Below are 13,532 nucleotides of genomic sequence, written 5' to 3'. Positions count from 1 at the left end.
ACCCCTCTTGTATTTCTCAAGTTTGATGACCTCCCAAGATGGAATGTACATTTGCATTAATGATTCTAACAACAACATGATTGAACTGGAGAACTTGGAACATTTGACTGAGTGAAAGGGGCTATACTGATGAAATCCAGGCGTGGAAAGATGTGGCTCTCCCCTTCCATGCTTCTACCAGTACAGAATATGCACCGCGTTCCCCACCAGGCAAAAATACAGGGAAGGAGAAAGCAAAAAAGCTGAGTTAAACGTCCCAATCCAAATGTGAGTTCTTCCCAAAAGAGGACATATGAAGATTTGACGTAACGGGGAGGTCAGAGAACATCAGATCAGACTGCATGCTCCAACAACCAACAACAAATCAGTATGGTCTGCATCACAAGTGAAACCAATCAACCTTTGTGCAAAGGGTCAGCACAGAACCTCAGCACCATTTAGGTCCCACCTTAACCCCTTAGGGCTAGTGAAGAAGGTTTGGGCTGGCCTTCTGCATACGGGTAAATTTTATCCCAGTTGAGGAGGAACTTGATGAATTGCTTCTCAGAGGACACGCTACCCTAACCCAGTATCGGCCAAGGAAAGCACATGGAGGCACCAAAGCTTGGGAGATTCTTGATGTCATCGTCTCTAATGAATGTTGAAGGAAGATGCCTGTAGTGGTGGAACTAGGATGCAGAAAGGACAGAATAGGTAAGAAATTCTCTATTCCTGTCACCTGTAATAATGACTATGCTAAAAGTCTCCTCTCTGGCCTACAGTGTGAATATCTGTGTATGCTGCATTCATTCCCTACCCAGAACCCATGTTCAGTTCAGCGGAAGCTTAACATGCAGGACATGTGCAGCCTGTGTCATAGAGGTTCACAGTGCAGAGCAGAGTGAATGGAGATTTCCCCCGCTTTTTGGATCACTGCTTTAGAACGAATATTCACAGTGGGCAAAATGAAATATTTCGGATTTATTTTTACACGTTGATAAAAAGAAACAAAACCAGGTGGATTTTGACACTCTCTGGCTTCTCAAGTAACTGCTGCTGCTTTTCTCCTGTTTAGACCTTCAGAAAGAGAATAATCTTTTCTATATTAGGTACTTCCAAAAGTGGTGGGCTAAGACAGGCTCAAATCCCAAATTATTTTCTCTTAGCTTTTTTTAAAATACTTTTTATCCTACTACCAGGACATGACTCTAGCATTCCTAGCACCTGATGCCATTCTTACTTTCCTTCTGCTTTTACCTCCTATAGCTTTGCAGTTGCTGGGGATACCAGATATAGTGTAGTGAGGGCACTTAGTGTCTCCTGGTGGAACATTCCACCCTAACAACTTCAGCAGGGTTTTTCTTGCCGAATTTCTATGAGAAAATGTTCTAGAGAATGCTAATTAATTAAACCCCAACAACCCAGAATGCTGTATAAATAAAACATGCTATTGGGGCATATTGACTTATTCATGGTACAAGTCTTTTTTTGGTTCTCCCTCCTCTTGGGCTCACAAGATGATATAGTGGGCCAAATTCTTCTCTCAGTTATTCAGTTGGAAATCCAGTTACTCTATTGATTTCAGTGGATCTGCACCCATGTAACTGGGGGCAGAGCTTGGCCTACTGTATTCACACAAGAAGAATAAATGCCTCTAGCCATGTGATTGGTTGACGATATTTGGGTTGAACTGATTTGAGGCAATCTGAATCTTAGCTTTTCCCCTGACTCCATCCTGAACAGTTTTACGGGCCTGATCAGTGTGGATAAATTACTTCTCTCCAAGAGTGTGCTGTTAATCTGTTGCAAGTGACTGATTTCATTGGCACTGAAAAGTCTTCCATTACAAATAACTATGGATCTCTCCTGCTCGTTACAGCCATATCTTAATAGAAACACTAGATCACTGATGAAGTTCAGTTTAATTTCACAAGTGTATGTGAGTTGTACAGTGTGGTTGAGACCATGCAGTGTCCCATGATACAACTCATTCCTGGAACACAGTTGCCAAGAGGATTAACTGAAATGAATCTGTGTTACTGTTTGGGTTGAAAAATTAATAAGATTACTTCCCAGGATTTCATTAAAAAATACACTGCTGTTATTGGTTACTGGATTTTCAATACTCTGTCCCCTCCCTGTCTTCCAATAGCCAAACCACCTCTCCTCCATGCCCACCCAACCTTTGATTATTTAAAAGTTTTTCTTTTCAGCATCTGTGTGCTTTTGTGCATTGGATGTTATGATTTCTGGAATAACTCTAGGACCCATAGCATGCAGTTGCTTCAAGAAAAAAAAGCAGTCCTGAGTCCAGCTGGACCTTGTGATGGGGCCATCAAACGATCAGTGTATATATGTGAGAGGATGGGTGTGACAATTGGAGTCCAGACACTCCAAAGGGAGAACAGAGGTTCTGAACCCCAAAGAATAAGCAATTGAATCAACTGGTTGTATCTGATGTTACTGTGTTACAAAATGTGTTGTGTCAGGTCTTTTATGAAAGCTTGTAATGTTCTGGCAATATTCTGTAATATTTTTATCCCCATCAGGTCTCTGTTGTGTGTGGAGTGTGTGTGGCAAAGTGAACTGATAGCTGGGTGCTGGTTTCACTCCATTGGGGGTGACGAACTAGAGGGGAAAAATACAAGTATTGGGTAGTTAAGAACTTGGGGAGACAGATTTGGGGGGACTTGGCACTGAAGGGCTGTTGAGGTCACCCTGTCAGGGGTTACTAGGCTGGTGGAAGCCAGGGTGAAAACATACACTCATAGGCTGGCTACTGGTGTCAGAGCTCTGAGCCATGTCAGCCTAGCGTTAGGCTCCCCAGGTTACAGGGCAGGTGGTGACTGAACCCCTTACTGGTCCTGGTGGTGACCAAAACATTGCAGTGGTGTAGCTGGCAGGATTTGAACCTGTGTGGGGAATCTCTTAGTAGCCAGCCTACAAGCATAAGGGTGACCTCAACATCCCCTTCTGGTCCCAAGTCCCCCCGAATCCATCTCAGGTTACGCAGAAAACAAATATAAAGGCACAGTCTCAGGCTCTACATGTCTGTAATAGCTAATTTCCCTTTTCTAATACAAGTTACCTATTCCACTGAACAGTTTCCCAGGATGCTCTCTGACCAAGATGTGCACTTCACTTAGATGCTGGTCTTCAGTTTTTGGGTGTCCTTCACTTCAAATCCCCTCTCTTTTAAGGGTTTGCAGTCTTTTTGTCTTTCTCTCAGACTATGGTGATTCATGGAGGGGAAATTCCTCCTCTCCTAGGCTGGGTCTACATTAAAAAATTATATCGACCCAGCCATGTCACTCAGAGGTGTGAAAAATCCACACCCCAAGCTACGTAGTTAAGCTGACCTAGCTCCCAGTGTAGACAGCGGTAGGTCAATGCAAGAATTCTTCCATCGACCTAGCTACCACATCTCAGGGACATGGGTTAGCTACAGTGACCAGAGAACCCCTCCCATCATTGCTAGGGTGACCAGACAGCAAGTGTGAAAAATCAGGATGGAGGTGGGGGGTAATAGGCACCCCCGAATATTGGGACTGTCCCTATAAAATCCGGACAGCTGGTCACCCTTGTCATTGCAGGGGGTGGTTACACTGAAGCAGTACAGCTGTCCCACTCTAGTGGTTTAAGTGTAGACTTAGCCTCAGTTTTCAAAGACTGGGGTTTGTTTGTTTTTTAATTTCAAGTTGTTTCAGTATTTTCCCATTCATGCTAATGGTCCACCATTGTCTCTTCCTGGCTGGATAATGGACGGGTACTTGAAGTAAGTTCTGTGTAAACAACTGGTTTAGGAGGAGCCCATCCCTGTTGTGAGGTGTGCTTGAAATTGTAGTTCTGGTCATGAGCATACTAGTCTAGATTCATAATTACATACATTTCTAATCTTAGTCTGTCTATGTATCTCCTAAGGACCATCAAGTTAGAACATCACAAGCTTTCATAAAGACCTGACTTGACATATTTGTATACACAATAACATTGTATACAACCAGTTGGTTCAGTTGCTTATTCTTTGGGGTTCAGATGCTCCTTTCTCCCCTTGGAGTGTCTGGACCCTGATTGTCTCAGTGGGTATGGTCAGGGTCCTGTTTATTGGATTAGCAAGGCACCTGGGGAATCTGCTGGAAAGTAAAACGAAGAGTTGTGAGGCTATTGGAGATCATGGACTAGAGGTCACAGAGCTGTTATAGGGGAGGAGAGGGGACATTGATAAGTTTGCTGGGGTGCAGAAGGGAGGGATTACTGGGCAGAAGGAGGAAGCCATGAGAAGAGGAGGAGAGAATGGTAGGAGATCTCAATGTGTTTGGGGAGGTTTGGGATAATCATCCAAGCATTTGGGTGCTTATCAGAACTGGACCATGGAACACTTTGAGATCTGCTGATGACTAGTCTATATCGGTTGGATTCTGCTGCTATTTGTGTGTTCAGAACACATTATTTTCACTGGAGTATATCTTTAATTAGTATATTTTTCTAACCTTTGCAGAAGCTGAAGAGCTCTATCAGAAGAGAGTTTTAACCATCACTGGGATCTGCGTTGCATTGCTTGTGGTTGGAATAGTATGTGTGGTCGCTTACTGTAAAACCAAGTGAGTACAGGCAAACAAGTGAAATCTAACAGCAATATTCAAGCTTTGGGTTCGCACTTCTAGCTATGGCACTTACTGACCTAAGATAATACTCAAAGGAGATGCTGTACTGTGCTTTTCACTTACAGCAGAGAACATGCAAGGTCTAATAGGGCAGGGGAGTGGAAGTCAAAACTCTCTCTATACCTGACCCTGTTTAGAGCTCGTGGGGGTACCAGATTATGCGGGATATTCTGCATTTCAGCTGAATCAACCCCATTTTGCTAAGTCAGGCAATGTCCTGTGGATGAGAGAACAAGACTCCCTGTAGCAATGGGAAAAATCCATTAGGCTGGGACCTAGGTGACCATGACTTCTGGTCTCACTTCCGCTGACGCTTGCTTATATTTCAGTGAAGTTCATAACAATTACTGTTGAGCAAGGCTTCATAAGCTTTCCTAGAAGACAATCAAATGTATTTCCCTCCATTTTACAAATAAGTTAACTGAGAGGTTGCAGGAGGTCATTGCAGGCAAAACTGGGCGTAGAACACAGGTCTCTAATATGCAAACCCAAGTCTCATTCAAAACCACACTGCCTTGCCTAATTAATATGCCAGATCTATGTGCCTGGCTGGCCTTCTCTAACCAAACACCGCTCTAACCACTAGCCACACTTCTCTCCCAGAGCGGGCAACAGAACCCAGTATTTCTAATTCCCAGCATTCTGCTGCTGTCTAGAAAATGGCTGTACAACCGTTAGCAAAGTGTGTGCACCTCGGTCCCCCTTCAGTTGCTGCTCCTCACAGAAGATAACAGTCACTCCTTTAGCTCAGGTGTAGAGGTCTGAAGGTCCAGGGATCAGACCTCACTGACAGCCCACGTAGTGAGTTCTCGTGGTTGCACACAGCTGAAAGTTGAAGCTAGAGGCTGGAAGCTGAACCTAGACAAATTCAAACTGGAAGTGAGGTGTAAAATGTTACCAGTGAGGGTAATCAACCATTGGAATAATTGACCAAGGGTCATGGGGGATTCTCCATCACTGTCAATTTTTAAATCCAGATTGGATGTTTTTATAAAAGATCTGCTCTAGGAATTATTTTGGGGAAGTACTCTGGCCTGTGTTATATAGACAGTTGGACTAAGATGACCACCATGGTCCATTTTGGAATCTACGAAACTGTGAATTTTCTTTTTAAAAACGACTAGTTTATTTAATTCACAGAGGGAGGAAATGTCTTTAAAAGTGAGTTTCACCATTATAACCTGTCCGTTATGGTGCCACGTGTAACAAAACCCAGGTGTTCCACCTTGCAACCATTTGTCACACATTGGCTTGTATTACACAGTGGTAGGCTTGAAGGTGGAGAGTTATCCCTTTGACTCTGATTTGCTGTGAGGCCTCTATAGGGAACTCATGTAACTTCTCCGTAGCTTAGTTTTTGCCATCAGAAAATGGGGATAATAATACCTCTCTGCCTTGCAGGAGGTGTGTGAGGCTTAATCAGTTTGAGAGTCTCAGCGAAAAGGACAAAACAATCTTATTATTAATACAGATATTCCCTTGGTTACTGAAGGTTTCAAACACACATCTCTCATTTGCCCATGTAGAAATAATGGAGCAAACCCTGAAGTTCTAAGTCAGTTTTCACGGCATCTACACTGTGGAAAAAATCCTACCCCACTGAGTGTGCACGATGTCCCTAAGAGGGTGAGAAGGAAATGAGAACATGTCCCTGCTGATCTGCTGCAATGGCTGGGTTAGCTGGGCCTGGGCAATGTGGGAATCAGTTGTGCCCTGACACGCATCCTGATGATCTTCCTGGGTGGGTGCATCCCCATACCATGCCTTACTGTGGGCTGTGCCTTAAAGTCATATGTGGCTCTAGCCCTCTGTAAAGGCTTCAGAAGTTAGCTCAAGGGTGTTATACTTAGAATTTTGACCATGTTTCTCCCAGCTGTGGTGTTGGCCCAGGATATGCAGTGGAGACAAGCTAAATGGATGCTAGAAGGTGGAGGCTCTGTTCCGAAACCATGCTGCAAGGGTTAACCCAGGCAAGCAGGCAGCTGCTTTCTGTAGATCAGCAGCTGGTCACTGTACATCCAGTATCACCTTGTTGTGAGCAGCCACCAGGCCACACTTCACCTTACTGACTCATCAGACACCTGCGCAATGCTCGTTCTTCTAGACCTTGTTTAAACAGGCAAAAATAGGACCCATAGATCACCAGCACTGGAGCTCCAGGGGTGAGAAATGGAGTGTAGACAGGACACAGTAAGTTCCTGAGCTGCCCTGTCTTCATCTCAGTGTCTACCATGCTGCCACTGGTGGAACTGCATCAGAAGGCACCCAGAGTGAATTTCACTTCCTGCTTTTGCCAGCATAGATGCAGCCTGCTCACCTGGAGAGACAGCGTTCAGTCCATATCTAAGCATGGGCTTCTCACGTTGGCCATGTCTGCAATGACAACATTGCCCTCCATTAGTGGGAGCAATGGGAGAAGCATCAGCAAAGGCAGACCACGTACATTTTTGCCATCATGTCATCTAGTAAGCCTAGATGATATGATGGATTAAAACTTCAGTGGCTTTCAGTGCCCGTCTATAGTATAGTATATATAGTATAGTGTTTCCACCATTGCTTCCGCTAGAGGAGCTGTGCAGTGCAGACAGCCCTTGAGTGCTTAGATTTGTAATTGGGACCAAGCTGCCAAGTTTGATCCAAACTTTCCCAAATACCACCTGACTTCAGAACAGCCATTTTGGTTTGGGCCCATCTCTGCTTACGTGCTTCAGAAAACCTCAAACGTTGCAGAAAGATCCCAACGTTGTGGAACATTGTCTTGTGCTCATGATTTTCCACTGCCCCTGGCTACAGTGTGCTGAAAGTGTCTCCGAGACATGAATTTGAAGCATGGCCTTGTCCTCCTTATTGTCTCTCTCCCCTACAGGGCTTTGGGTATGAAGAGTCCAAGGAGATTTTAGAATTCTAAGTAAACCCTATGAATCCATTTCTCCTTTGTGCATTTTTAGAAAACAACGAAAACAAATGCATAACCATTTACGGCAAAATATGTGTCCCGCCCATCCGAACCGGAGCCTTGCCAACGGCCCCAGTCACCCCCAGCTGGATCCGGAGGAAATTCAGATGGCTGATGTAAGTGGCTTTTCTATAAGGCAGTGCAGAAGTGTATTCAATGCCTTTTTTCAGCCAGTGATTTCGTTTAGCTGTAACATTAAGAATTTGACATTAAAAGCTGAAATTGAATGAAAATTTGTTTTTTTTTCCAATGGAAAACCATTTGGGTTGGGGTCAGGACAGAAATGTATGAACTAATCATATTTAATTCTCTACCACTCTGTGAAATGCTCCTGGTATTTCCTGTTCATTGATGATATCCCAGAATGCATCATTCTGGACCACTACAAATACCATGGACTACATGGCTGGTGGGGGTGAGGCTGTTAGGTGTGCATGGCACTTTACCTATGGCCTTATTCTGCCTCTGTTGCTTCTAATCAGTAGCACTTTGCTGAAGGTAGTAAGTCCCTTTGGGGTGCTCAGATGCCACGCTGATGGACACAGTTTAAGACCATAGGCTCTGCTCCAGCAAAGCATTGAAGCACATGCTCAGTTTAACGTATGTGGATAGTTCCATTAAATTCAATGGGACTATGAATGTGATTATATTGATTTGGGGCATTTGAAAAAAAAATGAAAGTGGGAGGAAATCAGATCCATGATGAGTAAAGACACAGGACGGGATTCTTTCCTGTGCCAGCGCTCCAGCATTTTCTAACTTTTGAGTGTTCAGCTTTGCAACCTTTGCATTGTATTAACATTTTTTTTGTATGTGATAATTTATATGTTGTCCCATGTATAATGGGCCAATTCTTGTTGGCTCCTGGAGGGGTTATAATGGGTCCCTTGTCAGCTGCACATGTGCCAAGCACAGACAGAGAAGTTGGGAGCTAAGTAGATAGACAGGCATGAATTCAGACAGAAACAGAATCTTTAAAAAAGCAGCAATAGTGCCTTTTCAGGCTGCGGCCCCACACAAAACCTTGCAAAATCTATTTATGCTGTGAGTAGGAATAATCCATGCAAGAACTGTGGTTGACCACTGCCAGATCAGGGACCACATTGGTATAAATATTCATAGAATCATAGAATATTAAGGTTGGAAGAGACCTCAGGAGGTCATCTAGTCCAACCCCATGCTCAAAGCAGGACCCACACCAACTAAATCATCCCAGCCAAGGCTTTGTCAAGCCGGGCTTTAAAAGCCTCTAATAATGGAGATTCCATCACTTCCCTAGGTAACTCATTCCAGTGCTTCACCATCCTCCTAGTGAAATAGTGTTTCCTAATATCCAACCTGGACCTCTCCCATTGCAACTTGAGACCATTGCATCTTGTTCTGTCATCTACCACCACTGAGAACAGCCTAGCTCCATCCTCTTTGGAATCCCTCTTCAGGTAGTTGAAGGCTGCTATCAAATCCCCCCTCACTCTTTTCTTCTGCAGACTAAATAACCCCAGTTCCCTCAGCCTCTCCTTGTAAGTCATGTGCCCCTGCCCCCTAATAATTTTCATTGCCCTCCACTGGACTCTCTCCAATTTGTCCACATCCCTTCTGTAGTGAGGGGACCAAAACTAGATGCAATACTCCAGGTGTGGCCTCACCAGTGCCTAATAGAGGGGAATAATCACTTCCCTCGATCTGCTGGCAATGCTCCTACTAATACAGCCCAATATGCTGTTGGTCTTCTTGGCAACAAGGGCACACTGCTGACTCATATCCAGCTTCTAGTCCACTGTAATCCCCAGGTCCTTTTCTGCAGAAGAAGCTTTGCAAAGCTAAGCTTTGCTTAGTCTACAGACTAAGCACCATGTCTCCAAGACCCTCAACGTTCATCAATGCCCTTTCATAGTTCCCATGTAGCAGCCTCTCCTTGATATATTGAAGAGCCCAGAACAGAGCCACAGAAAAGCCACTATTTTTTAACCTTCTGGGCAGCTGCTGTTCTTCTCAGCTCTTTAAACTGGACATAGATACATGCGATCATGTGCTTGTTACATGATTTGATATATAAACTCATAGACATTAAGGTCAGAAGGGACCATCATGATCAGGGGTTCTCAACCTTTTTCTTTCTGAGGCCCATCCCAACATGGTATAAAAACTCCACAGCCCACCTGTGCCACAATTGTTTTTCTGCATATAAAAACCAGGGTGGTGTTAAGGGGTAGCAAGCAGGGCAATTGCCCGGGACCCCACACCACAGGCGGCATGTAGAGCTAAGTTGCTCAGGCTTCTGCTTCAACCCCAGGTGGCAGGGCTCAGGGCCCTAGACTTCAGCCCTATGCGGTGGGGCTTCGTCTTTCTGCCGTGGGTCCCAGCAAGTGTAGTGCTGGCCCAGCCTGGCAGACCCCCTGAAACCTGCTCGTGGCCCCCCAAGGGGCCCCGATCCCTGGTTGAGAACCACTGATCATGATAATCTAGTCTGAGCTCCTGCATGTCACAGACCACAGAACCTTGCCCACCCACTCCTGTGATAGACCTCTAACTTCAGGCTGAGTTACTGAAGTTCTCAAATTAAGTTACCGAGAATCCACCATCTTCACTAGTTTAAACCTGCAAGTGACCCAGGCCCCAGGCTGCAGAGGAAGGCAACCCCCCTCAGTCAATCAATGAGCAGTTGCCTGATATTTGGGACTCTCTTTATTACAGTATATTTCTAAAAACGTTTCTGCCACTGACCATGTGATACGGAGGGAAACAGAGACGACGTTTTCAGGAAGTCATTCCTGCTCCCCATCTCACCATTGCTCCACAGCTAGTCCAACTTCAAGCCAGAGGTGAGTGTGCCATTCCCCCCCCTCATATATACACACACATCCATCCTGTCCCTGCAAGAATATCTCAAGAGTGTAGCAAGAAAAACATTTCTTAAGTCAGAGCAAATACTAAATGTTTTTCCTTTCACCTGCTTGTTCACTGTTCATGAGTGTTTGCAATATTCTGTCACTTTGAGTGACACAGAGAAAATAGATACATGAGAGAAAAACACTGAAGATTATTCTACATGTAGTTTGATTTTGTGATAGTTTTGGAGAAAATTCTTTTTAGCTGTGGGGTTTGGAACATATATAACTAAAATTTTCAAAAGTACCTAAGGAAAAAATTTTCAGATGCTCCTAAGTTCCATTTACAAAAAGGATATAGGGCCAGCTTTTTAAAGGTATTTAGGTGCCTAAAGATGCAAAATGGACTTTTCCAAAGTGCACATTAGGTGCTCTCCAATTTGCATCATTATGCACCTAAATACCTGTAAAAGTCTGGCCATTAGGTGAATAGTCACTTTTGAAGATGGGACATAGGCTCCTAAGATACTTAGTCGCTTTTGAAAACCTTACCCTTTATCTCATTTGCATACTGCTATCCTCATTCCTAAAATACTTTAGGAGGTACTAGAGCTGCAAAATTTGGATTCAGATCCAAGTTTTGACGAACCCAAATTTCAGAGGTATTCAGGGGGCATTTACAAAATACAGATCTGGATCCAGATTCAGATCTGAGGAGCCCTGCAATGTCAAGAGTGTTTGGATTCTAGAGTTTCATTTGGGGCTCTTGTGGTTTCCATTTTTAAATGTCAGGATTCTAACCTATGATCTCAAAACTATGAACTATGGCCTTATGGTGACCTTGTCATGGCAAATATGTCCTTTCGCCGCTAGCCGCAAATGTGCTTTGTATGTCTGCACATGGATAGTTGCTCCTGAAGCTGACTACTGTAAAGCATTTAGAGCTAAACTTTGCACAGGGAAAACTATGATGTACCTTCACAATCTACACAAACAGGAAGTTGTACACAGAACAGTTAAATGTATCTGCACATACATTAATCCTGAAGCACACACAGATGTGTATTTTTCACAGGCAGTCGCCTGCATATTTTATATATACTAATGCATATTTTACTAGTGTTTAGAAATATTCTCCTATACATACCCGTGATGTATAAGAAGAGAGGGCTATAATTTTTTTAAACATTTAGGTCTAGACTTTTAAAATTGGGGTCCGATTTAGCAGGTGCAATTTTGCATCAACAAAAAACTTGTTCCTGCAACTTGTTGCAGGCAAAAAAATGTTGGTGCAGATGCTTGTGTTTGCACTTTGCACCTATGTAGGTCATTCTGAGGCTGGCTTGAAAATCTGAGTCTCAGTATCTTGTGCAATGTTAGGTCATCAGTGAAATAGCAATAGTTTTTGTTAATAGAACAAGGTCAAGGTGGAAGAAACAGCGCATCCATGTAGCTGAGCCTTTCACCTTTTTGAAGGGCATTTCCAATTCTGAATTAATGTTTTCCATTTTTATAGTGTCCAGAAAAACCCTGAGTTGCATCTTCAAATGCCCTGGAGAAGGGCTAAGAGTTGATGAACCCTTTCTCTTTGTGGGTGCTCTGTTTCTTCCCCTTTGATGGTTCCAGTGAATACTGTGCTTATTCCAGTAACTGAAGTCGGTTCTTTGAAGGTGCACTCAACATTAAAACACGATAATAAAATGACACTGTGAGGTCCATATTTATATCCCATCAGTGAATTGCACCAGACGAGATATGTTCATCTGCAAGGCCAAAGATGTCAGGTCTGATTCTGATCTCACTTACAGCAATTGTCCACCAGTGTTACTTTAGTGTTTGGTAGGTGTTAATGAATCCTTTGCATTCCAAGTGTTCGGAGAAAAAGGACCAGAAGGCAAAATGTTGTCGTCTTTAGAAGACATTCTCTTACATAAGTTACACTAGCAGTGTGGCTATTCTGTTATTCAGTCCTCAAAACTTGGTGATTTAGACCTAATATTTTTCAGGTATTGTGCATTCATGCGATGCACACACAAATTGCACAATAGACACGTGCAATCCTGAGTTGTGTGTGCAAAAGTATATGTGCATGCACAACCCCAATTTATATGGTCTCATTAAGTGTTTTTCATTCACTTCACAATAGTTAAGCCTTCTGACGGGCAGGTACCTATTGGGTTTACAAAGTGCCTAACTCCCATCAAAAGTCAGTGGGAGTTAGGTGCCTAACTCACTTAGGCGTTTGTAAATCTCTCAAGGCACCAAAATACTATCATGAATTGGTGCTTGATATCTAAAACGCTGTCTTTCTGAATAAACTGCACTGAGCAAATGTTTTTGAAGACACACCCAGAGCAGTTCAGTTGAATGTGAAGCTACCATTTCACTCCTCCTCTTTCCTAACCAGAACACCATAGTAGGCCTGGGTTTAACCATAATTAACAAGTTCTTTGGATCAGGACTGTTTTCCTGCTCTGGAATCCCTGTGTACCCCACCTAATTCTCTGCTGGCAACTTCATTAACTCCAATTGTCTGATCTGCACATGCCATAAGGCAGTCAGGCATCTGTTTGTCCTCCCCTGTGCCCACAAGCAGTTTCACCCAAATTCTCTGTGGACAAAACAAGTGAAGGCCAGGTTTTGAAAACTGGCCCCCCAGTTAAACACATTGCTTTTAGAAAGAGATGCAAAGTGGATACAGAGTGTGGATTTCTAACCTTCCTTCAGAATGGCTCCGAGCCACAGACTGCCTGAAGGAACAGGTGTGGTGTAGCAGGGCATGGCAGAAGTTTTCCCTGACTATTGTTGATCTGTGGTTTGCTCCGCAGGCAGGAAAGCCACACATGGAGCTTGGACCGCACGGAGAGCCTGACTTCTGATTCGCAGTCTGGTATGATGCTCTCTTCAGTGGGAACCAGTAAATGCAACAGCCCTGCCTGCGTCGAGGCCCGCACCCGGCGAGGAGCTGCGTATTGCATTGAGGACTCGAGAAGACCCACGATGCAATACAGGGATTCTGTGGATTCGCTGCGAGACTCGCCACACAGCGAGAGGTCAGCCCTCACTGCTTTGTGCCATCAGCTCTGCGGCTGATGACTCTGTTAT

The 13,532-nt window shown here is 44.0% G+C and overlaps 1 protein-coding gene across 11 annotated transcripts in view; it reads left to right on the top strand.

Moving 5' to 3' along the window:
• NRG2 (neuregulin 2) overlaps positions 1–13,532 on the top strand; it is a 179,208-nt gene that overhangs the window by 154,765 nt on the left and 10,911 nt on the right. For all 11 annotated transcript variants that reach the window (XM_039485544.1, XM_039485535.1, XM_039485534.1 and 8 more), the window contains 4 exons: positions 4,478–4,580; positions 7,592–7,715; positions 10,294–10,421; positions 13,256–13,480. In XM_039485544.1, coding sequence (XP_039341478.1) covers positions 4,478–4,580; positions 7,592–7,715; positions 10,294–10,421; positions 13,256–13,480 — 580 coding nt within the window. The remainder of the gene's footprint in view (positions 1–4,477; positions 4,581–7,591; positions 7,716–10,293; positions 10,422–13,255; positions 13,481–13,532) is intronic.

Source organism: Mauremys reevesii, linkage group 8 (assembly GCF_016161935.1).
Source record: "Mauremys reevesii isolate NIE-2019 linkage group 8, ASM1616193v1, whole genome shotgun sequence".
NCBI lineage: Eukaryota > Metazoa > Chordata > Testudines > Geoemydidae > Mauremys > Mauremys reevesii.
This window is presented reverse-complemented; position numbering and strand designations above follow the sequence as displayed.